Source organism: Petaurus breviceps, unplaced genomic scaffold, assembly GCF_028583685.1.
Source record: "Petaurus breviceps papuanus isolate PSGF00001 unplaced genomic scaffold, PetGlider_PUasm1.0 186, whole genome shotgun sequence".
Taxonomy (NCBI): domain Eukaryota; kingdom Metazoa; phylum Chordata; class Mammalia; order Diprotodontia; family Petauridae; genus Petaurus; species Petaurus breviceps.
This window is the reverse complement of record NW_027185798.1, coordinates 28,874,005-28,900,321: the sequence shown is the minus strand read 5'-3', so window position 1 is coordinate 28,900,321 and position 26,317 is coordinate 28,874,005. Positions and strand designations below refer to the sequence as shown.

At 42.1% G+C, this 26,317-nt stretch overlaps 1 protein-coding gene across 11 annotated transcripts in view; it reads right to left on the bottom strand.

The window, feature by feature from the left end:
* AP2B1 (adaptor related protein complex 2 subunit beta 1) overlaps window positions 1–26,317 on the bottom strand; it is a 151,261-nt gene that overhangs the window by 35,932 nt on the left and 89,012 nt on the right. For 10 of the 11 annotated variants that reach the window (XM_069089950.1, XM_069089951.1, XM_069089952.1 and 7 more), the window contains 4 exons: window positions 14,477–14,518; window positions 13,422–13,568; window positions 11,472–11,617; window positions 8,361–8,490 (listed from right to left, as the gene is read on the bottom strand). In XM_069089950.1, coding sequence (XP_068946051.1) covers window positions 8,361–8,490; window positions 11,472–11,617; window positions 13,422–13,568; window positions 14,477–14,518 — 465 coding nt within the window. The remainder of the gene's footprint in view (window positions 1–8,360; window positions 8,491–11,471; window positions 11,618–13,421; window positions 13,569–14,476; window positions 14,519–26,317) is intronic. The other variant, XM_069089958.1, reaches the window with a different exon arrangement.

Here is a 26,317-nt window from a genome sequence, read left to right as displayed (position 1 = left end):
GCTCATTTCACTCCCTCTTTTCTGGACCCCTCCCCTTCCCACTGCCCACACCCCTCCCTTCATCTCCAGTTTTAGAATCCTGAAAAAACATGATCAAATCAAGCATGTCATCATTCCTGCTTAGAATATGTCGTCCACTCCCATCTCAGTATTTTTCCAGACCAAAGTGACCTTTCCTCACCATTGTTTCCCCATTAAACATAAGCTCCTTAAGAGCTGAGACTTCCTGCTTTCAGATTTGTCTCCCCAGCACTCAGCACACATTCAATATATACTCATTTGTCAGTTCATTTATCAGGGTTGTTGACCTGCTAAGAAAAGTTTAATGAACTTCTGCACTCATTTCTGCTGGCAGAGGCTAATTAGCAGAGGAAAAGCTATGGGTGAAGATAATCCACAAACTGGAGACAGCTTGAGTTGGTCAAAGTTAGCCATAAATGGAGAATTAGGGATTTGTTTCCTGCAATTTTCAGTATTTACAAAAAGTCATCCTAGATTTTTTTCAGGGGATAATTTTATGCTAAGATATTTTATTTTAGCATACCTTATGCTAAAATTCTTATTTTCTATTTGGTACATTTGTTTACAGATCCATAGCAAAGTGAATTAGCTTTTGATGAACTATTTTCTTTCCTCACTTTTTTTTTTCTTTTTTACTATAAATATGTTTAAGGGGGGGGGGGGGTGAACAGAGAGACAGTATTAGAAAAAACAAAAGGCATCAAAAAGCACTTGCTTTTTGTTATTGCTGTTTTTTAAAGACAAGTGAGCTCCTAAGGCACTTGTCCATAACTTGCCTCTTCAGATTTTAAAAGAAGAGAATCTGTCTCCTTTGCTTCGGTCCCAATTTCTCTTCTTGTCTCCAAGATAACGCATGGTGCATGCTTGCTGACTACTCCTAGATCCAGGGTGGAGAAAGTGTGCAGTGACGTTTTCCAGAGGATGGGCCACATGTGGACTGGAGAATTCCTTCAGGATCCTGTGCTGAAGGCCCTTATAAGAAATTTCTCTCATCATAGTAACAGCCAATTTTGGCTGCAGAGTAATAGCTGTGCTTTCTTACCCAACCTGAGCCAAACTACTATCATGACTCACAATATCTTAACTCAAAACGATTACTCCCTCGGCTAAGAAGAGACAGTCAACTGCTGTGGCAACGAAGCCATTAGTGAAGGGGCGAGCAGGCCTCTTGAGTGGGTATGGAAATGACTGTTTTTCTCCAAATAACACCACTACAGCAGCTCTCATAAATCCTTCTTGTTGGTGTCTTCAGATGGCTTCCTCAATTTATCTAGAAAGATGGTGGATCCAACAAGAAGCTAGCCCCCAATCTGTGACTGCTGTATTGTGTTGGCAACTAAGCAGAGTCCTTCTTTTAGGAGCAAGTGAAAGTTAATGTATGTCACTTGGCACCTCTAACTAAATAAAAAACTCCCGACTTTCTGGAAAACCTCTAGAGAGTCATACACAGGCTAACTTGCTCGGGGGTCTCATTTTTCAAGGGCAGGTGTGCCAAGGAGGAGCCCTTGGAACAAGAGAGCTTGTGTGCTGCTGATCATTAACACTGAAGTCAAAAAATGATTCTGCAGAGTGTGGAACTTTCTGATAGTCATTTTCATTTTCTGATAATCATAATCAAAGCATGTACAGGGTTGTAAAAATTATGGTGAAGAACACAGGCCCAAGTCTCTGTGTACAGCATAATAATAACATCACTGCCTAACTCAGTCACACAGCATCTTAGTTTGCACATTCATTGTCTCATCCCATCCTCTCAACAAGTCTGAAAACGGAATAGCTGGGATTTTATCCACAGTTTACAGATGAGGAAACAGAAGCCCTGAGAGAATACAGGACTTGTTCAAAGTCACATAACCACAAGTTAGTGTGTAAACAAGTTAGGTCTAGAGCTCAGGCCATCTGACCCAAAGTCTGTGCTCTTAGCGACATAGTTCTGTAGCCTACAAAACAGACAACCAATCAATTTTATCTATATGTCAGATTCATATAAATCACTACAGAAAATCCAACACCCAACTTATGAAAAATGATGCTCAGAAAATAATTTTAAATTGTTTGAAAATTGGGAATATATTTTCCCATTAGAACAATGCCAATTTAACCCATAAAATATTTTAAGACTACTGATGTACTTAAAAGATCTAAGCCACCATATGCAACAATGTTTTTCTGTGGGAAAATGAATTTCAACTTGAGAAGACAGAAGTATATGTCCCTCTCCTGCAGTGGGATGAAGAATTTGCTCCTACTTCCTCCCCCTGAAGATTCAGGCAGGAACTTCCCTCCATCCAAGGTACTGCTTTCAGCCTGAGGCAGGGAAGGCAGCAGGGCCAGTTAGGGAGGAGGTGAGAGGGCAAGGATTATGAGGCCCTAGAGGCACTGAGGTAAGGCAGGACCTTATGTTTACGCAAAGTCCTTAGGAAAACTTCTGGGTCCAAGGCCAAATCCCTGGTCACTTCCTGTCCACTGCTACTACTTATTGTTCCCTACAGTCTGTCATCTCCAATCTACTGTGAAGAACAAGACTAGAGGTCAGTCCCTCCACAGCAAGTTCTCAGGGATAAGGGTAAGGATGGATGGATCTCTTTCCCACTCCCCCTAGCTCCCTGAAGGAAAAGAAAAGACAGGACAGCAAAGGAATACAAGGGAAAAAGAGATATTTACAGATGTTTCTCTATGCATCCATTTTAATTAATCCACATCAATGCCTTTTTGTCTATGAAGAAATCAAAAGTAATTTAAGGGAAGGTGAGGTAGAGTTGGGGAATCACGGGCAACAAAGAGGGAGTGAGGAACAGACAGAGAGAGATGGAGCTGGCCAGAAAATCAAGGGAGACAAACCAAAGTGACAGAGGCAGAGAGGCAGAAGAGGAGGCAAGAGACAGGGCGCAGAGACCCCAGGACCAGCATTCACAGGCTCAAAGACTACTTGTGTCCTTCTGTTTCTGTATTTCTCCACCGAGAAGAATGTCTATAATCTGTGTCTCTCCTTTCTTTACTGCTTCTCTCTTCTTAACTCTCTGCAGTCAACAATGGCCTCATCCTGTTCCAATGCTTAACTTTCCTATTCCTGTTGAGGGGATCACCGGCCTCTCAGTCCCTCATGCTCACAACCCAAGGGTCACCCTGGATCCTGCACCCTCTCTCACTTCTCATAGCCAAGCTTCTGCCAAGGCCTGCTGATGCCTCCTTCTCTCCTCTGACCCTCCCATCACTGCAAGCCTGGAGCACTGCAACAGCCTGCCAGTGGATCTCCTCTGCCTCAGATGTGATCCACTCCTGTTTGTCCTTCACTTGGCTGCAAAAATGCAAGCCTAACCACATCACCCTTCCTACTCAATATGCTCCAGTTTTTCCTATCACTTCCAGGATCAAACAGAAAATCCTCTGACATTCAAAGCCATTTATAATCTCCCTCCTTTCCCACTCCATCTGCCCTCCCCTATACGCACCACACATTCTGTAAATCAGGGACACTCACCTCTTTGCTGTCCCGATCCAAAATGCTATCTCCTGACTCTGGGCATTTCCACTGCTAGAATCCTCTCCCTCCTGTACCCTTCGAGTCCCAGCTAAAACCCTACCCTCTCCTCTACAAGAAGCCTCTCCTGAGTCTCTTAACACCGGCACCTTCTCTCAGCTGAGGATCTCCAATTTATTAAGTGGATAGTTTGTTTGTACACAGCTATCTGCTTGTTGTGTCCCCCACTAAAGGGCATGTTCCCTGACAGCAGGAACTGGGGGGTATTTGGGTTTCTGCCTTTCTCTGTATTGCCAGTGCTGAGCACAGTCCCTGGAATACACAAAATGCCTAATAAATGCTTCTTTACTTGACTTAAGATCTATCTAGTAATCTCCGGAAAACTAAGCTCAAGTTGTTTACAATTTTTCTCTATAAGAGGTGGGTAGAAAATTAAGGTCTTAATTAAGACATATTCAACCTGGATCAGACAAAGTTAAAAAGTGGAGAGTCAGTGAGGGGCGATGAAGAGAAAAGAGGCAACATGAAGGGGAAGGGAAGACGTCTAAAGTTGGGTCAGGGACAGGAAAAGGAGATCCTAGGTGAGGAACCTAAGTAACACAGACTTAGACAACTGAGAACTACCCTTCTCAGGCCTTTAATTTTCTCCAAAAGTCAGATTAAAAATAAAACAAAAGATTACATATAGGGGGGCAGAGCCAAGATGGCGGAGTAGAAGCACGACTTCCCTGCGGCTCCAGCTTCCACCTTCTCCAATCCATGTAAAAAGGGGACTCTAAACAAACTTTGGGGCTGCAGAACTCACAAAATGACACAGAGAATCTAATCTCCTGCTGAGGACAGCCCGGCCACAGGAATCCAGCGAAGCACTCTGGGAGCTGAGCCCAGCCCCATGCCAAGGCTTTAGCCCCAGGATGGACCTGACCAGCCGACAGCCAGCCAGATGGACTCCAGATCAGCTGCAGCTGTGGCCCTTTCCAAATTTATCAACAGATGCGAAGGACAAAGTGAGAGGTCAGTGCAGTCTGGACTTTGGGACCCAGTATGTGGGAGTGCGTGGCTTTTGCCCCAGAGCAAGAAGCCGCTGAGACGCCAGCACAGCCAGTCAGCACAATGTGGCATCTTCAGCTCTTGGCCTGCAGGGTGTAGGGGGACCAGCACCAGTCTGAGGGGTAATCGCTCTTGCTTTAACCTGCTTGGATCTGGATTGCAGTCTAGGGTGGACGTCCTGGGATGTGTGTCCAGCTTGCCAGAGCGTGTGGAGACCTCAGAGAGGGAACCCATCTAATACCTCCAGCAGCTGAGAAAACCCCAGCGTTTGGGACAAAAGCTCCCCTGTCTGGTGGCAGAGTCCTACTGTAGCAAAAAGCCCAGGGGTCAAGTGACTGAGGGGTGACATGACCAGGCAAAGGAAACAAAGCAGACAGAAGATTCCAACATTACACTCCTATTTGGGGGACAAAAAGGAGCAAAGCATGGAACAGGAGGAAAACAGTGAAGTCAGAACTCCTGCACCAAAAGCTCCAAAGGAAAATACGAGCTGGTTACAGGCCATAGAGGACCTTAAGAAGCAGGTAAGAGAAGTGGAGGAAACATTGGGAAGAGAAATGAGAACAATGCAAGAAAATTATGAAATGAAAGTCAACAGCCTAAGGAAAATAATACCTTAAAAAATAGACTGACTCAAATGGCAAAAGAGGCTCAAAAAGGCAATGAGGAGAAGAATGCCTTAAAAAGCTGAATTTGCCAGATGGAAAAAGAATCTCAAAAGCTCAATGAGGAGAATCATTCCTTCAGAATTAGATTGGAGCAAATGGAAGCTAATGACTTTATGAGAAATCAAGATGCTGTTAAACAGATCCAAACAAATGAAAGAATAGAAAAAACCACTGACCTGGAAAATAGATCCAGGAGATATAATTTAAAAATTATTGGACTACCTGAAAGCCATGATCAAAGTAAGAACCTAGAAATCATCCTCCAGGAAGTTCTCAAAGAAAACTGCCCTGATGTTTTAGTACCAGAGGGCAAAACAGAGGTTGAAAGAATCCACCGATCACCTCCTAAAAAAGATCCCAAAAACAAAACTCCTAGGAATATTATAGCCAGGTTCTGGAATTCCCAGATTAAGGAGAGAATATTATAAGCAGCCGGGAAGAAACAATTTGAATATTGTGGAAACACAATCAGGATAACCCAGGATCTGGCAGCTTCTACACTGAGGGATCGAAGGGCTTGGAATATGATATTCTGGAGGTCAAAGGAGTTGGGATTAAAACCATGAGTCACCTACCCAGCAAAACTGAGTATCATCTTTCAGGGGAAAATATGGTCATTCAGTGGAATAGAGGACTTTCAAGCATTCCTGATGAAAAAACCAGAGTTGAATAGAAAATTTGACATTCAGATACAAGAAGCAAGAGAAGCATGAGAAGGTAAACAGGGAAAAGAAATCATAAGGAACTTATCAAAGTTGAACTATTAACATTCCTACATGGAAAAACAATAATTGTAACTTATGAAACTTTTCTCAGTAGTTGAAGGGAATAGAAATATATATGTCTATATATGAGGGTATATGGGCATATGAATACATATGTGAATGTGTATATATGTTTACAGGTACACATTGAGGGCACAGGACCAATTTAACAGGAAGGGATGATACTTAAAAGGTGAAATTAAGAGGTGAGAGAGGAATATAATGAGAGGAGATGGGGAGAGACAGATTGGGGTAAACTATCTCATACAGAAGAGGCAAGGGAAAAGGGTTACAATGGAGGAAAAGAACAGGAAGGCAAAAGGGAATGAGTCAACCTTATTCCCATTGAATTTGGCTTGAGGAGGGCATGAAATACACACTAAATAGGGTATCTCACCCTCCAGGAGAGTAGGGGGGAAAGGGGATGAGAGGGGGGATGATGGAAGGGAGGGCAGGCTCAGGGGGAGGGAAGTTGGAAGCACCCACTTTTGAAAAGGGATGGGATCAAAGTAGAGAACAGAACAAGTGGGAGGTGGGATAGGAGGGAGGGAAATATAGTCAGTCTTTTACAATATATCTACTACGCTATTGTTTTGCATTAGCCACACATGTACAATCTATACTGAACTGCTTATCTTCCCAGTAAGGGTGGGTGACAAGGAAGGGAATGAATCTGGAATTCAAAGTTTTAAAATCAAATATTCACACACACACACATATGTGTGTGTGTGTACATATATATATATATATATATATACACTATTATAAATACTATTTTATATGTAATTGGGAAATAAGATATACAGGCACTGAGGCATAGAGATCCACCGGAAAAGTTGAAAGGGGTATGAGAGAAAATATGGGAGAGAGCAGATTGGAGGAGGGGATATCCTGTGGGACTGCTATTTTGGGGCAGTGGGTAGGGGAAAAATGGGGAGAAAATTTGTAACTCAAAATCTGGTGGAAACGAATGATGTAAATCAGAAGTTAATAAAGCATTTTAAAAAATTAAAAAATAAAAATAAAACAAAAGTTCCTTAGATAGGAGGCAGGGTAGGACACACTCTCCCTCAGCAGCAAGGTCTCCCAGGCTTTGCTACACCCAGTCCAAGACTTCTAGTCACTTCTTAACAGTTGCAAAATGAAACCTGCACTGCAAGAAGCAACCAAAAAAACCTAGAGCTTTGTAATCCCCCAAAGAATTCCCTTCCATTTGGGGCAAAATTTCCTGGGGGGTATCTTGTTCATCTGCATAGTAGAGTACACCCTTTCCTTAGAATTCATCCCAAAAAAAAAAAAACATCTCCCATCACCACCACCACCCAGATACTTTTGTAAAATCATTAAAATCTCATATAATCTGTTCTTAACTTGGCCAAAAGTACTTGCTAGATAGAGAAATCACTAACAGACAAGCACACAAGTTTTCCCCTGCCTGGTCTAGCAAAACTCTAGCTATCAAACACCCAAAAACTTGCAGGAAATTCCCTGATTAAAAACTGTATGAATGTACACAGATTTGAAAACTGTATTTCAGATCTGAGAGGGAATAAGAAGGCTCAGAATAAATATTTTTTAAATTGCATGGCAGGCCCTCAGAGCAGTTGGCTGCCTTTAAGGGGTCGCATCTAAGAACCACAGGCCTGTGTGTGTGTGTGTGTGTGTGTGTGTGTGTGTGTGTGTCTGTGTCTGTGTGTCTGTGTCTGTGTCTGTGTCTATCTTTGTGTGTCTCTGGGGAAACAAAAATGCTCAGAGCATTTACAGTAAACCAGGAGGATCCACATGCCATTGCACGGACAACACAAGGCAGAGTGTGACCCAGGTGAGTTGGAGGAGAAAGAGAACACTGTCAGCATAGGAGCAGAGAGGGCTGGCCAGGAAGGCTCCCTGCAGGGGGCAAACCACTTAGGAATCTTTAAGGAAAATAAAGATTTCAACAGGCAAAGATGAGGAGAAAGTACACAACCTGGCAAAAGACAGAGAACCAGACTGGGTAATGGCAAGTTGCCCAGCTCACCTGAAATATAGATAGCATGAAGGGAAATGATGTGAAATGAGAATCAGTTACACGAACTCTCTCCCCACTTCCACTGCCAAGAACAGTCAGTAATTCCCTTGTTCTATGCCTTAATTTCCTTCAACTAATATCAGAATGAGAAACCAGGACACAAACAAAGGCTGTGTTCTCTGATGCCCAAGCATTTGAATAAAGAGGCCCACAACTCCACACAGGACTATTTCCAACCTTGTTTCAGGATCTAGTCTAACATCAGCTGTGGGGAGGACCTTCCCCTGCCAATGGCAGGCACACAAAAAAGCATGAGACCAACATGGTACCGGTCATCTCTGACTGCATGGGGAGGAAGGTTCTCTTACCTGTAGGTTATTGAGAGGTTCCATCTTCATCACTGGACCCAAAGTATTGAGGGGAAGGGATACATCAATGCTTTGGTTCGGCATCAGTGGAGTATGAATGGCCAAAGGAGTGCTAGGGATGACCCCAAAACTAAGAGAGAAAAGAAACGAGGAGATGTAAAAGAAGCAAGGACTGAGCCAGCAGCATCTCTGGGGCTCTGAATGCTGTTTTAGTCAATAAGCCTCATCTTGGATAATGGCAAGAACAAGAAGGGCCAAGAGAGCTAGATTCTGATTAGCTGGGTCAACATGAGTACAACAAGACCCCGGGGCTTCTGCTCCTCCTCCCAGGGCTGGAGGTTCACACCAAACACAGCTTCCGCTGATGAAGACTGCTTCTCTAAGCCCCCTTTAGTCCTGCTTCCCCAGAGGAGCTGCTTTTCCATGGCCTTTCCATCCAAAGTCCTGTCCTGCTCTCAATCTAGTACCCTAAGACGCCTAAATTGTCTTTGGGTGGGGGAGAAGAATTATCGTTTCCTTCAAAACAAAGCAAGAGAAGGATGATTCTGTTGATTCACAGTGACCCAACTGCAGCCCTATCCAGAGGACAGAATTATGCATTTGCAAATCTTACTTTCATTCCTATTCACTCTCTTTTTTTTTTTGTTCACAGATTATCCAATGACTCCAGGGGAAACAGCCAATTTAAGCAAAATGGAGTTGATTAGCTTGTGTATTCTAAATAACTAAAAGGAAACTGAGGCTAAATTTGGTCAGTCAAGTCCATAACAGGCAGCACATACCAGCTATCTCGTTTTCTTGGATGAAGACAGGACAGTATAAAAGGAGGGAAGAAACTGACAAAGAAAAATGATATTTACAAAAAGAAAACAAAACCAAAGACCCAATCCCTTAGTCTAAAGAACAGCCATGAATAAAAAGGATTTTGCAAAGGCAGATCAGGAAAGATTATTGGAATAAAGAGCAAAACAGGCAATCTGACAGTATGTTTTCTGTTTTACCAGTGAAGACATCATCATCACAGCACAAATACAACGTCAAAGTCTGCAAAGTGCTTAAAACTAATGTCTCATTTTGTCCCCACAACTCTGGAAGGAAGGTATTATTATTATTCCCATTGTACAGGTGAGGAGACTAAGGCACAGAGATTTAAGTAAACAATCTGCCCAGCATCACACATCTAGTAAGTATGTAAGACTGGATCTGAACGCAGGTGTTCCTAATCTAGGATTTATCCATTTTCATGTCTGGATTAGTTTTAGAAATGAAGGCAAGTGGGGCGGCTAGGTGGCGCAGTGAATAGAGCACCAGCCCTGGAGTCAGGAGGACTTGAGTTCAAATCCAGCCTCAGACACTTAACACAAAAACTAGCCGTGTTGAGCAAGTCACTTAACCCCAATTGCCCGCCACCCCCCCAAAAAAGCAAAAAAAAAATGAAGGCAAGTAAGCAAATACTTCACTAAGGCACAACAACTAAGTAATTTACACAGAAAATCTATCCCTTAACTGGGCAAGTCTTTTTTCCTTGTCAAGGACAGTGAAATAGGCATTTTTAAGTGAAGGATGGGGAACTCTCCCTGATGACTCACTGGGCCAAAATCCTGTGATTCTAACCTCAGAACCAGCAGAAATCAGAGGAGACTTGCCCCGAGCCATCAAAGCTGTGTCTCTTTCATTAGAACGTGTCTTCCGCCTGTGACACGCTACTGCTCTGAAACAGAGTGTACCTTCAGGAGAAATTTCCTAGACAGCTCACTGGCCAGGGCAAACTAAAGTACAAGCCAGCCAGACAAATTGATGGTTTCTGATATGCCAGTTCAAAAAATATTCCAGAAGGTGAAAACATTTGCAAATGGTTTAGAGTGAATTAAAATGATTGATGATACAAGCCCAGATTTCAGAAATGGAGCCTCTTAGCTAACACAAATAGATCTGATGATTCAAGAGTCAATTACTCCTATTTTATAAACAGAATTGAATCTTTCACAATTACAAAAAAAAAGGATCCCACCAGTGAAATCTAGAAGCTAGAACATTTCCTCCCCCTTTCTTCTTCTATTCTTTGTTACAAAGGATGCCTCATTATGTGGGGGGAGAGGGAGGGGCATGTTCAGAAATGAAGGTGATTAAAAAAAATAAAAATATATTTTTTATGGGATCTTGCAGCCAGTTCCTTAAGCCATGAAAACTTAACACGGACCACTGGTGCTTCAGAACTCTTAGGTTGGGGCCTTTAACTTCTTCCTTCTTAGCAAGAAGCTAGGGCAAGACAAAGGTAATGCCAAAGTCAATGCCAGCCTGCACCGTGTAGCTCACAATCTTGTGTCCTCAGAAACAAGATATGGGGTGTGGAGAGGCACCATTAAGGGCTAGCTGTGCAAAGTGCTATTCCTGTCACCAATGACAGAAAAAAAAGTCTCACTCTTTGGAGACTATTTCAAGTCAATCAACAAACATTTAAGTGTGGTTTGTTGCTGTTACCCAAATGGGGTCACAGAATCAAATATAACTGGAACCACTGAACAACAACAACGAAAGCACTGAGCATACACAGAAAAGTGGACAAGCGCTCTGCTCTCACATTTAGGTAACAGTATCAGGAAGGACATCACTGCAACATCTAAGCACGCCTTCAGAGGACCAAAGGGGAAACCCGTGCTTGGCCTTTGAGCAGCAGTGTGGACTACAGCAGGGGAATGATGTTTACATTTTCAGATATGACCAAGATGTTGCTTTGTTTTGTCTAACTATGTCAATCTGCTACACGGAGGGCTCTACGACAAGGTAGGGAGAGGAGAACAGGCTAAAGACAACAGCGATGTAAAAAAAAGAGCATTAACAAAACACTAAGAAATAAAGTCCAAATTCTCTAGGATTTTCAGCAGAGCGTGCTGTCTCGTGGCAGTAGGCATCTGGGTTTTTGTTTTATGATTCCAAATGATGGCAGAGCCATCACATACAATTCCTGCTGAGTCGAAGATGACCTGGGCCTCATCCTGAGTCCAGAGCCTACCGAGAGGAGAGGTTTTCCCTGATTGAATGGCCCATTCTCTGCTTGAGTGGGAGGCAAACGCCCACCACAAGACCAAGCAGAAGGCTCAGGCTTCTTACCTGTTCTTGTTAAACTGAATAGCAAAATCTGTCATGTGCTGCAACGCTTTGTTGGTGAAGTTCATGTCCATGTAGATGTGGCCCTGCCGGTGTGTGAACGTTCCTGAAATCTCCAGGCCTTTTGCTTTCACTGCAGGGAGCCAAACCTGAAAGGCAGCATAGAAGCCATTTGTACAAGGCAATGCCTAGGAGAGATAACATGCCATCATTCAGATTCCACAGGGAAGAACAGAAAACTAAAACGTGCCCTCAGGAAGTCTGTAGTAGGAGCAGAAAACATGCCTCTCTGCAGACTGACCACCATAGTTCATCCATAATTATTCAGGCACTGACGATCAAGCCTGACCCTCTTCCCTGACCATCCTGGTCACTACTTTTTTGTGCCTCAAGTAGGGAGAACAAATAGGGGAAGATGGGGAACTCCAGGTACCTCCTGATAGGCGTTAACAGTTCTGGTTCAAAATTTATTAGTGATTGAAAGTAAATGCTAAAATGATGAAATCTCAGGATTTTATCATAACCTTTTCAATTAGATATTTGAGCTTCATTATATTCAAAACACTGCATTAATCCTGCCCAAAACTACAATGGAATCTAAATTGATCATATGTCATGTGCTTTGTCCTAACTTTCTAAAACAAAATTATATTTTTTGGGAGGCTTTATAATTCTATGTAGAGTTGGGAAAGGCCCTGGGTAAGGTTCAATTAGTCAAGGGCAATTTGACATCCTGCTCTGAGCTAAATCATACCAGAACAACTTTGTAGAAAAAGTAATAAACACAGACAACTGTGTACGCAATGCATATATTTCCTGGATAGGACAACTTGAGATCCTCTGTAACGAACCAGGTAAATAAGTAAACAATTCAAAAAGAAATAAAATAGCATGGTTCCCCAGAAGGTAATGAAGCATGTCAAGCCCAGTCAGACTGGGAGCTCTGGCCCAGTGATGCACTCCGAGATTATGAAGGGGCTGCCACCCTCAAAGGACCTTCTAAGGCCTTCTTTTTCATGTTCTTACTAATTCCACAAACATTTACGCTTCATTACATCAAGAAGCTGTAATTCTGCCAGTAGGAGCACTCCCTTATTCACATTGACTATACCACAGTCAATGGTTTTTAAGAGTTGCAATGGTAAATAAAAATCCATCATTCTGTGCTCACCTGGTGATGAGCCTTCAAAGTTAATTAACTGGGCCCCAGACAACAGTCCATAACTAGGCCAATCCTTAAAGACTTTCTACTTGGTAGATCTGACAGAATTTATATACCCCTTATATTAAAAAATAAATGTCTTATACTAATAGCAAATGACAGAAAACAGAAAAATATATTCTATGTTACACATGCTATAAGATCAAGGGGAAGAAGATGCCTTAGTGAAAATAGTAACCAGACTGGGAGTCAGGTAGTTCAGGGTAAATGTCTCAGAATTTTCACTACCTATCTGACCCTGGGCAAGTCCTGATCCCACTGGTTCTCAGTTTTCTCATCAGTAAAATTAAAAGGGTTGTATCATATGAAATCTGAGGGCGCTTTCAGTTCTCATGATCGATGACTCTCAGAGTCAGAGAATAGCATGTTATTTATGTTTTTTTTCTACTCAACATTATACCAAAATTAAAAAGACAAAAAGGTATAAGATTTCCCCTGGTCTGACTTTAAAGTTGACAGACCAAATGATATGGTATATACACAGGAAAAGAATTTGCCTCCTTAAGATTTTAAGCCCCGTGGATCAATTATAAATAACAGCAAATGTGGCAAGAATAGCAGTGGTCTCTGGTTGGTGAGTTTGAGCTCTGTTATCTCCTCCTGCCCCCTTCAATAAGGGGAACAAAGTCCCAGGTTCAAGAAACAGTAGAAGTCAGGTCCAACACCAAAATCACAAAAAGCCCAAGCCCTATTCATCGAGAACATCCCACCATGGTGTTCTTTTGACTTACAGCTTTGGGAGCCACAAACCCTCCAGGCGCCAGGCCTATGCCAGTGGAGAGCTCAAAGAGGTCATTGAGTCCACTGCTAACCACCGCAGGAGTAGGTGAAGGGGCAAAAGTCGCAGGCACAGAAGATGGAATGAAGGACTGTCCCACCTACAGGGGAAAAAATAACAATTTTAAGTCCAGAAGAAAGGGGGAGGAGTCACAATGCACACCAAACACATCTAGTCCTCACACCAGCACTTGAGCAAAACCAAGTCAATAAGGAAGCACTCAGTGAGACAAAGCAAGCCCAGCAATGGGGGAGGCCAATCCACACCCTCTCTTTTCACTACAAATGAGCTCTGTACCCAAGAGGGCTTCACTTTCACAGGAACACGCGCTCTAGGCTATTTTTGAGAGAGCACAAAAGTGCAGAATGAGGACACAGGGACCCAAGGTTGGCTTTTTTTTTTTTTTCCAATTTTAGCTTCCATGATTCTTTGCAAAAGGCCTCTGGGTATCATAAAATGAGAGGGGAAGGGGCTGCTGGTGCGAGAGAGGGCAGCAGCTCCATTTCCACTGGGGTCTGGCCATCTCTAGAGTCATGTCTTGTTCTCCCAATACAAGAGTAAGCATTTAGGGGGCCCCTCCCCCACAACGGTGGGGGTTTTCTCTCAAACACACTCTCTCAGGAACCTTTCGCTCTTACCGAGTCCAGATCACTCTCTCAACTGCATGCTAGATGACACCAGGGCATAAGAGCATTTCCTAACCAAGATAGGAGTTTCCATTTCTTTTTAACTATTAATGACAGGAAGCCAGAGAAATGCCTGAAGAGACCAAGACTCCAAGTCCTGCGGATGGATGTAGCCTAACAGAATGGGGCACCAGCTTGACAGCTCAAAATGACCTTCTCTCATGATGCTACTCTTCTAACACTGCCATGTTAGTCTGCACCTACAACGTCTGACAGCAGCAATGGCTGCTCTGAGAGAATTAGTGTAGGAAAAAAGTCACATCAAATTGGGGTAGGGGAGGGACACTATTTTCCCACTGTGAAAAAAATGGATGGCACTTACTGCCGGACTTCCTCCAATGCCCCCGCCAAGGTCACTGCCAAGCTGAAAGAGAGAAAGGAGAGAGAAGAGAGAAAGGTAGAGTTCATTTAGCTACATACTAGAAGCCAGAACAGAATTCGTAGTTTGGACCACTGAGTAGTTGGGGAATATATACTGTCTAATAACTTGTCTCCCCTGGGACAAAGAAGGTCTAGGTTGTAATGTCCTGGAAAGGACATCTAAGAAAAACCCTTAGAAGGAAGATGGAGCTGAGATCTCTCAGGGATACTTCAGATCCAATCTTCCACAGCAGTGTCTGGACAAACTCAAACAGGATTGAAAAGAGTTTGAAAAAGCCCAAGAAATCCTGTCCCCCAAATGTTGATACGTTTCCAATGTCCTTTAAAAAAAAAAAACAAACCCTACCACCCCTTCCTCATCTATACCACTTGCTCCTTGGCACTTTTGAACAGCCTTTTAATTGATAAACAAACAAGCAAAGGAGGCATAAATAAAAATGAAAATTGCATTTTCAGATCTGTGCCAGCAGCCACAAAAAAAAAAATGGGGTTTAAAACTTAACGAAATGCTAAAGGAGAAAACAGTTGGGACAAAAAGAAACCACAGCACGTGTGGACCCCGGCTTCACAACTCTTCTTCCTACCAACTCCTTTTAAATTCTTCTGAGAAGAGAATCTGCTAGAGATAGCTCCTTTGGCAGGAAGCTAAATAGCTAAAAAGCTGGACTGAAGTCCTGGCCTTGCTGGTAAATAACCAGATTGTGAACCTGGGAAAATCATGAAAACTTCCTAGGAGTTTCTTCTCATCTGTAAAATAAGGAGATCTCCCTAGAAGATTTCAGAGTGCCCTTAAGGAACTGGCAAGTGACTGACCCATTAATCAGCCTTTCACCCATTTCCCACTCTGAGCTGAGGGTGCAACGATAAACATCTTATGGAAAGAGTTAGCCATGATAAAAGCTGGCCGTGAGTTGTCTATCAGAACAGCATGCAAACAAACACTAAAAGTCCATCTTATTCTGAAACATTACCCCTTTCTACTAGGTAAGTTACCACCGCCCAAGATTTTTACACATTCATCTCCTGTGGAAAGGAAGTAGGTGAGAACAAAGGACAAAAGATGGACTTGCACTTCTATGCATGAAATACCAAAGACCCGAGAGATTCTCTACAGCAGAGTTATGGAAGCCCTTAACTTCTGTGGTAAAACTGTGGTAAAAGAACCACAGAGTCATCAATGGGCTGTAATCCATGTCAGGGAGAACAATTATCCATATCCATAAGATCACAGGACCACAAAAGTATCAAAGTATTGCCCTTGGCTTTTGCCTGATGTATGCAGATCTCTCACCATGGGGCGCAGCACAATCAACATTCTCCATAATACAATAGTGCATCCTCTGCCTTTTGACAATGGAAGTGAAGGGAACCACCATACTGTGAAGACTCACTTTGTGTGTCCCCTTGCATCTTACAGAAGAAACTTTAGAGTTTCACCTGATTAATTGAACATAGAATTTATAACCAATGTGTGGTAGATAATGGCTTCCCCCATGGCAGCTGATTTTTATTGCCCATGGATGCCACAGGTACTATGAACTTATATTAATAGGCATGTTCAACATAAAATAGAGTGACAGAAATTACAGAGTTTGTAAAAACGCTTTCAGTACAAGACTTCAAAAGCAAGTCATCAATGACAAGAAACTGAAAGGAGAAAACAGTAGGTGAGGAATCATGGAAAAGATGTTCATATAGAATTTTTCTCTTCAAGTTCTCCAATAGCATCTACCTCATTTAAGATGGACTTCCTGGAAAGCATGAAATTCCACTAATTCAACATTAAAAAAATTTTTTTAGTCCCTACCATGTACACAGTCCTGTACTAAGTGGGCATTAGGGGTGGGGTGCTATGTGTTTAAATAAGAGATGGAAAATAAAACAAATGCACAAATTAACTACAAGTAAAATGTGTTAAAAGCTACAAGAAACAGAATAAAGTGCTGTTGGAATCCCAAAGAGAGAAAGACTGGCTTTGCTAGAGGACCAGGAAAGTTTACATGGCTTCTTGACTAAGCCTAGAAGACTCTGGAAAAGCTAAGACAATTGGGGGAGGGGGGGAGAGGAGAAGAAAGGGGGAAGAAAAAAGGGCATTCTAGGAAAAGGGAACTGTAAATACAAAAATGTATGAAATAAGACAATCTCAGGGCTGGCTTGAGAAATAATGGTAGTTCTGTTTGGAGAGGACAGGATACCTGAATGAGAAAATAAAAGAAAAAAGGCTTAAATGGGCCAAATGGTGGAAGGTCTTAAGTACCTTTCACACTGAAAGCTTGAAAAAGGGTCCGGCTCAATACAAAGTCTATTATTGTAACAATGATGATGACTAGGGTAGGAGAAAAATTGAGCTGTCACAGGCACTCACTCCACAGACAGACTGGGAGAATTCCATGCCTTCTACTGGGTTTTTATTTTTCTGGTAAATAGATGGGTCAAATTAATCAAGTAATATTATCCTGTAAGGTAACTGGAAGCTTTTATAAAATATATCAGTACTAAAAACTGGAGAAGATTTAACTGTTTGTCAGGGCTTCTAAAGAAAGAAACATTTCCCCAATTTTTTTCACTACTATATGAAAGACGGCTGTACTATTGTAGGCAGGAGAAGAGAGAGAAACCCCCAAAGGAAGAGAAAAGATGAAACCACAAGTCGGGAGGGATTCAGAATTTGTTGTTTCATCTGTCTCATTTATCCAGATCTTATCATCTCGTCCATAGACTAGCTGCTGTAACCCAGTGAGAGACAGAATTCTGTGTGGCTCTGGTAGTCAAAGATAAGGAAGAAGAAAACACTTGAGAGCAAGGCGGCTTATGAATGATGAGCGAAGGCTCTTTGGGCTCTGAGGGTTCTTAGCTAGCAGGTTTTTAGAAGCAGGGCACCCAAACAATGTTCAGTTCCAAGGTGCTGGTCTTTTTACCCTTGAGTATTATGTTAATATCTCAGCTGGAGAAGACTAAATATATCCTCCCTCTATGCTGTTTGTTAATATTAGCTGTAAAACAAAACCACTGGGGAGCAATTCCAATCATTGTTTTATTTTTGCTTGGTTTAGCAGATAAAATCCCACTAGGTTCTCAAGCTTCGATCCTGTGGTGATAAAGCCCAGGATGCACAAGAGCAGAATAATAAAAACAGCTCACATTTATGCAGTACCTGAAAGATCTCAAAATAATTTCCACATGTTACTTCAATGGCTTTTTCACAACCAACCTGCTAGGTCAATACTACAGGTATAATTAGCACCAATTACAGATGAGGAACATTAGGCTCTAAAAGGTGAAAGATTATGCCCTTGTGCCTATTAGATGGAGAAGGCTTCAGACTTGCCACTACCTTATGCTGCTCCTTTAAAAACTCTCGTCTTCCTCATTTCTCCACTCTGTTCAGCACCAAAAAGGAAAAGCCAAGCAGCCTGTCAGTCTTGAAAACTCTGAGATCCACCTCTTCCAGCTACCAAGTGTAGCCCCCTCCCCACCATTTAACCCCCAGGGTAATTCTTTACCTGCTGCAAGTCCACACTGGAGAAGGGAGCTTTCTTAATACAAGTTCACTAGATGATGACTAGTATGGAAGTGTTTTGCATAACTACCTATAACATGTACAACCTATACTGAATTGCTTGCCTTCTTAATGAGGGTGAGGAGGGAGGGAAGAAGGGATAGAATTTAGAACTCAAAGTTTTAAAAACAAAAGTTAAAAACTGTTTTTACATGCAACTGGGAAATAAGATATACTGGCAATGGGGTATAGAACTCTATCTTGCCCTATAGGAAAATAGAAGGGAAGGGGATGGCGGGGGGGCGAGTTGATAGAAGGGAGGGCAGACTGGGGGAAAGGGCACTCAGAATGCATGCCATCTTGGGAAGGGGGGGAGGGGAGAGATGGGGAGAAAATTTGGAACCAAAATCTTATGGAAATGAATGTTGAGAATGAAAAATAAATTAATTTTTTTAAAAAAAGAAGAAAAAAAATTCACTAGATGAATGAAATCTCAGGTCCATTTCTGCTCTCCCAACCCATTTGGGGTTTTCTTGGCAAAGATACTAGAGTGGCTTTTCATTTCCTTCTCCAGCTCATTTTTACAGATGAGCTGAGGCAAACAGGGTGAGGTGACTTACCCAGGGTCACACAGCTAGCAAGTATCTGAGGCCAGATTTGAACTCAGGAACAGGAGTCTTCCTCTCTAGATCAGGCACTCTATCCACTGCAATAAGTAGCTACTCCCTCCCAACCTTTCCCACCCCTAGCACTCCCAAAATGCCTATCTTTTTTAAGGCTTATGCAGATATAGCTATACTTTGTCTTTGTCCACTATGATGTAACAAAGTTGAGGGACTGCTCTCCACCATGTTGTGGCCAGCAGGATGAAAAAGGATTAAATACACTCAGCATACAGTCAAGGTAGAGGCACTTTCTGTCCAGATCCTTAATTAACCATGCTAATACTTTCCCCATGTGAAGGATGTCATCTTCTAGTTAAATTCTGGTATCAAACAGCCTTCTGACAAGGAAGTCAGGAGATTTTAAAGGCCACGTTAGCCACCCCAGAGCTCAACAAACTGTCTCCAGGACTTACTCCTCCTGATTCACTGCAGCAGTCACTTTTGATGATCCTAGGGCCCCATTACCAAAGATACTTTTTTCCATTTTTTGCCACAAAGAAAAAAATGCTGCTGCCAATGTAGCCAACTCAGTAAGAGAGAGGACAGAAGAGATCAAGTAACAAACAATGAATCATTTCAAATGCTCAAGTCTGAGTGGGGGTGAGAGGGAAGGCCTGGGGTGCAGCTCTTCTCACACCCTATTCTATACCTCAATTGCTAGGCACAACTCCTACTCCATCCAAGGCCTAGCATGGAGGCTAATGGGTTGTTGTGCCAGTGGCTGCAGCTGAGCTCCCCTCTCCGTCCTGCCCACACAGTCTGGAATTGGGGTCATGGTGCACTCACTGCCTAGCGGCATCTGTATTACTCACTCTGGGATTACGGCTGGGGAGCACTGGCAGCTGTGCAGTTAATGGTCATTTCTAGGGCAAAACTTGTCTCTGGCCCATTATGTGAGTCCTGCAGCAGCGCTTAGGGGCTGACAAGTCCTGCCTGAGAGCACAGGGCCCTGCACAGAGTAAACAGAAGCCGTTTATCAGGCATACCCAGTACGACTTCACACTCACCAAAGTGAAAATAAGGGAAGAACTGGAGAGTAAAGCACATTCTGCAACAGACCCACGTCTGTTTGACGGTGACAAAATGACAAAGATTTTTCTAAAGAAAACCAGCAGGGACAGCTAGATGGAGCAGTGAACAGAGCACCGGCCCTAGAGTCAGGAGGACCTGGGTTCAAATCTGGCCTCAGACACTTAACATTTACTAGCCATGTGACCCTGGGCAAGTCGCTTACCCACAGTTGCCCTGCCTTCCCCCCTCCAAAACAAAGAAAAGCAGTCGACTGAATAGACACAAGAAGATCCGAGTTGGCTACCCTGAAGCACAATCTTCCTAGCGAGGCAGGCACTGTGTATTTCCTACCTGGGATTATGAAAACCTCCTCTGGAACACAGGTCTGATTTTGAATCTCAGGCTCAGCATCTCATTCTGCTCCTGGGCAGAACTCTACCGATGCTGATTTGCTGTCTTATTGAGCTGGGGGCCTGAAGACGAAGGGATGAGAAGCCAAAGGATAACCTAAATTGACATGATATGTTAAAACAACTTTGTCCTTGGGCTCAGAAAAGAATGTTTTTTAACATAGTATGTGCAACCACAGCAAAAAGAATGAAATTTGGATTAGAATCCTGTGTATATCATAAAGGTTTAAGTTCTTAAAATATAGGGTATGATTTTTTGCTATTCCTTTCTCATTTTAGGTCAATGTCTCCTAAGGGAAAGCAGGGTATTTCAGCTATCGAGCTGTAATCTATTTAATCCCTAATAAGTAGTTCAAAAATGGACTATAAAACACAACCCATGTGATTGCTAAGGGGGATTTTGATCAGCATTTTCCAAACACAACTTAGTTTAGTGAGCATAAACAGATGTCCACAGCATGATTTGGTTTGTTGTGGGATAGGAAGTGACATGTTTGGGTTCACCACTGTAGCCTTTTTTTTTTTTTAAGAACATGTGTGGCACAGAGTCTGACATCTGTGGAGCTCTTCAAGGTTATACTTAAATGGCTGGAATTTGTGACCGTTACTTTCAGGCCGTCAGGTGAGGCCTTGGCTTGTCCTGGCCGTTTATTTGTTAAAAGCTCGTGCATGATTCCATTTACTCTTTCTATTTTCCAGAGAGGGAAGGGCCTTAACTTCAGAGGAATCTGCTCAGTATTCAGGGAAATAAAACATGAAAGTCCCAGGAGGCTGAGAGGTGACTGTTGACTTTTCTGTGTTTCCAATAGCATTTCTGTTCAGTCGCTCAGTCACATCCAATTCTCCATGACACCAGAGACCATGTCAAACCACTCTATCCTCCACTATCTCCCAAAGTCTGTCCAATTTCATGTTTGTTGCTTCCATGACACTAACTATCCATCTCATCCTCTACTATCCCCTTCTCCTTTTGCCATCAATCTTTCCCAACATCCCGGTCTTTTCCAATGAGTCCTGTCTTTTCATCATGTGGCCAAAACCACAAACAAAAGCTTCAGCTTCAATATTTGACCTTCCAATGAACAGGCTAAATCAATTTCTTTAAGTATTTACTAATTTGATCTCCTTGCTGTCCAAAGAACTCTCAAAACTTTTCTCCAGCACCATAATTTGAAAGCACTGATTCAGCTTTCGTCATAGTCCAACTCTCACAGCCTTACACTGCTACTGAAAAAAACACAGCTTTGACTATACAGACCTTTGGCAGCAAGGTGAGATTTCTGCTTCTTGGCATGCTATCCAGACTTGCCACAACTTTCCTTCCAAGGAGCAAGCGTCTTTTAATTTCATGGCCACCATCTGCAGTGATCTTTGAGCCCAAGAATATAAAATCTGCCACGTCTTTCACTTCTCCTTCTATTTGCCATGATCTTAGGTTTTGTTTTGTTTTATGTTAAGCTTCAAGCTAGCTTTCACACTTTCCTGTTTTACCCTCATCAAAAGGCTTAATTCTTGGTTTTCTGCTACCAGAGTGGTATCACTGTTCTCATTTATTCACAGATTTCTTAAAAAAAAAAAAATTCAACTATACTAAACACATCTCAATAATTATGTACTAAATTAGTTAGATAGGGGGGCGGCTAGGTGGCACAGTGAATAGAGCACCGGTCCTGGAGTCAGGAGGACCTGAGTTCAAATCTGGCCTCAGAAACTTAACACAAAAACTAGCAATGTGACCTTGGGCAAGTCACTTAACCCCAACTGCCCTCCAAAAAAAGGCAAAAAAAAAAAAAAAGTTAGATAGGTCTTCCTAAACTTTTCCCACAGACTGGCAAGTTAATTCCTTAGGAGAGAATTTTAAAACTGATCTCTTTCTTGAAGAATTTTATCACAAAAGGGACTGAAGCTTAATTGACATTATTTATTTTAACATATTTTTTTATTTTTAATTTAATTATAAATAAATAAATTTAATTAACCTTCCAGTGTAGACCTCATATCCACATTCACACTACCAGTATAAGTGAGGAGGGCCTAATCATTACTTAGATGATAGTGACAATATCCAGCAGGACAGTGCCACCCCCAGAGCCAAGGCAAACACTGCTTGGTCCTATTTTCCTATCAGATTTCAGGATATATTTCACATCTCTTCTTCCAAAAGGCAGATAAGATGACCAAACTTAATTTATTTGCTACATTTTAATAGGCACAGCCCAATTTGCCCCTGGTATGAATTTAAGTGATGCTGGATTTCAGGGTAAGAAATGTGTGGAAACTTCAACCATCCCAGTCGCTGGCAATAGGAGTGAACAAGTCCCACCTACAGGAACTTTTCTAGCTCTACAATTCAGTGTTGAATCCCACTGGCCAAAAGCCCAAACACAACACTGACATTAAAACAGGAGCTCTTTAGAGCTAGCAATGACGGCTCTATAAATTAAGGTGTCAAATTAGCATAAAAACCCTTACAATAAAGATCACTAAATTATTTGAGGTTAATGTGGAGCTTTTATTTTTGGCAGGAGAGGCCAGAAGTAAGATCAACACTTACTTAATACCTGGAAGGCAAGATCGTACAGGAAGCAGACAGGGAGAAGGGTTGGACACACTGGGAAGTCAACAGTCACCTCTCAGCCTCCTGGGACTTTCATGTTTTATTTCCCTGAATACTGAGCAGATTCTTCTGAAGCTAAGGCTCCTCCCTCTCTGGAATATAGAAGGAGGACTTTGAATAATGCTTCCTTTCCATTTTAATAACACCAATAAGCCAAATGGAATAATGCACGGGCTGTTTAATGAATAAATGGCTAAGCCTTAAGCCAAGGTCTCACCTGATGGCCTGAAAGTAAAGGTCACAAATTCCAGCAATTTAAGTATAAACTTAGAGATGTCAGACTCTGTGCCACACATGTTCCAAAAAAAAGAAAAAAAAGCTAAGGTGGAGAACCCAAACATCATGTCACTTCCTATCCCATAACAAACCAGAATGACCTGCAATGACACAGGTCAAATTGTGAAAAAAGTCACATTACCGGAAATAATTAGTCTCCAAACAATGATCGACAGTTCCAAACACATACTGAAAACAGTTTTTAAAAAAACTACTTTAATAACACTAAGCATTAATGTTATACCAACATCAGAACAATGAATCAATCATTTCAAGTTAAATAATCAAACTATATCCCAAACCAAATGATTAAGCTTAGAGATAAATAAAGGTGGCAGGGGTGGGGAGAGAAGGGACTTCAGCAATCAGGATGAAGGAATGTAGTAAAATTCAGCATTAATTTAGTTCCTATTATGACAGAGGGGGTATCTTATTTTCCACATCTCAGGAAAGCAGTCAGTCTGAAATGGGCTACATGTCAGTGGTTTTAAAGATGGATAAATATCATTAGTACAAAACTGGAGGCAGTGGAAAAGGTAAATACTAAGGAAAAAAGAGGATGGGTAACAAATGAAAAGAAATTCTCCCCCAAAACCACAAGGCAAGTGGTAGAAATAAGGAGAAAAGGTACAGCTAAATCCAGCCTCAGACACTTACTTCCTGAGTGACCCTAGGCAAGTCACTTAACCTAGACTGTCTCAAAAAATAAACAAGAAAGAAAGAAAAAGGAAATAGGGAGAAAAAAATGAATGGCATCCAATGGAAGGAACAACCTTCCACTGTTGTTGGGAAGGGGAAGGGAGGGGAGGGAACAAGTATCTCTACAGTGCCTACAATGTGCTTGGCACTGAGCTAATACTCTATCATTTGCTTTTTATATCCTACATTGGTATACAAAAGAAGCAGAAACATAAAAATATGCAAGCAAATGTACTGAAACCAAAGGGAAGTAAAAAGATTTTGGTAGCTGGACTGGCAATTGCATAAGCAAAAACTTCTAAACAACAAAGGCTTCAGTTCCTGTCCTTAAGAGGCCTAGATGTCGATGAGGAGGGGGAAGGGCAAAGGGATGTGAGACCCAAGGGGCAGTGGAGAAAAGGAGGGGCCCTAGGGAAGAGGAGGAGGCAAGAGCTTCACAGGAGAGGGGGTGCCCGACTGTCTAGACAAGGGGCAGCCAACTGCTGCCTTTCTGTATGAGGGTCAGCAAGCTAAGAACAGTTTCTACATTTTTCAGTACAATAAAATGTTTTTTATAAATGCAAAAACCACTGTAGAAAAACAGACTGTCCAGTATGCCCACACCTGTACATACTGTTGAGATTCATGGCAAGACCATTAGTTTGTAGAGAATACTCTTCATTTCTTATCACACTTGCTGTCTTAATTCACCTGTTAATATCATAAGCTCGCTTAGGGCAGCTTATGACTCAATAAACCCAGTGGCTTCTTGTAGCTTCTGGGATAGAAGAGGAACATTTCTGATCTTAAAAATGGCTCTTAACGTAGCTCTCAGGCTAGTCACCTCCTTGTCTGCCATCCTGCTACACTCTTTGGTCTTCTCTACTGACCCACCAGGATCTTTGTCATCTTGCAGATCACATCAGCTTTGGTCTTCATTACTCATCAGAGCCCTCTGAATGGAAGGTAGAAGAGAGGTTTCTCCTCAGTTAGGGAGGGCCTCTGGGTCAGCCATCTCTTTATTTCCCACATCTGCATAAGCTCTTTGAAAGGAGGGATTTTTTTTCTTATTTCTGGCTCTGTATTTCCAGTGTCTGGTACATAATCATAATACTAGATAAATGCTTAGTTGACCAACTCTCAAGCTGTATCAGCATTTCAAAATATTTTCCAGATAATTTAACTTGGATATTCGACTGGATCCTCAAACTCAAAACATCTCAAATGTTACTTATCTTTATCATCTTTCCAAGCTGGTAAGAATGCCGCTTCCAGTCCAATCCTCACCTCTTAACTCGCCTCCAGGAGGAGAAGGTGCAAAGGAAGCACTGATCTGCCTCTGCCCTATTCAAGGAAGATCCTGACTAGGAGCTGCGTACACTAGGGAAACCGCAGGCCCAGCCCCCAGACCCCTTTAACTCTAATGCAGTGTGTTCCAGGTTCCCATGCAAACCAAGAGCACTTATTGAGAGCATCCTACTCCTAATTTCTTATCCCACATTCACATTATACTATGCGCATGAGTTCTCACCTGTAGAGACTCAAGTTTTGTGGGGGTAGAGATCATGGTGTCTTCTTTGTAACACCATGGCATCAAGTTCAGTATCTCACACACAGGAGGAAGTCAAATACTTGTTGAAATGGATGAAAAGCGCTCCAAGGCAAAAGACAGAATTATGCCATGGAGAAAAATAAAATAACATCTAAGCCTTTCAATGTCAACTGAATATTAAAGGAATGCACATTCTGACTCTCTCATAAAAGAATAATAAAGGATCCTAGAGAGAAAAGACAAAAGAAAGTAAGACAGTCCAGCAAAATGCCACTTGTATCGGCCACACACTGCTCAACATACGTGTCACAGGGAGACGAGCTTACAAGAAGATACATGTTCTGCAGAAGTCATTGCTGCCAAAAACAAACTTAACATGCTTCACTCCAAGTTGGGAGTCTTACTCAAAAGCCAAAGTCAAGAGTCAACTGCTATTACAGAGAACATCAGTGAGAAGCTGAATGTGTAAACTGATGACCATCCCTCAGTCCTGAAGTTGTAGCAGGTTCCTTTCCAAACTGGGTCAATGAATTAACACCACAATTCAGCCAACAATCAGAACTAAGTTAAAGAACATCATTTAAAGGGTCAAGGCCAAACCCTGGCTAGTGGGAACAAGCTGCTGAGCAGTAAACTGAGAAGAAGCAGAAAGAATAATTTATAATACAATACCTTTGTGAGGAAAACAACGTGCAAAGACAAAAGGGTTATGACCAAAGTCATTGCCCAGAGGATCTAACATGAAACGCATTACCTGTGTCCTGGTGAGGCCAGATGGACTCAAGGAGACATGGCTGCTTATTGGACTTGTTTTGCTTGATTGCGCTTATTTATTATGAGGGTTATTTTCTTATCTCCCAGTTTTTAGTAGGGGAAGGAAGGCAGCAATAACGATGTCAAAAAAATCACTGAAACTTTTTTTTGATGCATGGAGAATAAAAGAGGTTTCAGAAGGTAATGTAGACAAGTATGGCAGCTTTGAAGTAACATGTGGAATTTACACGCTTTTTAAAAAAAGCAAGCAGCAAGGAATGGAGACTCATGGTTTCATAGACAATCCTCTTTTTGTGTTCA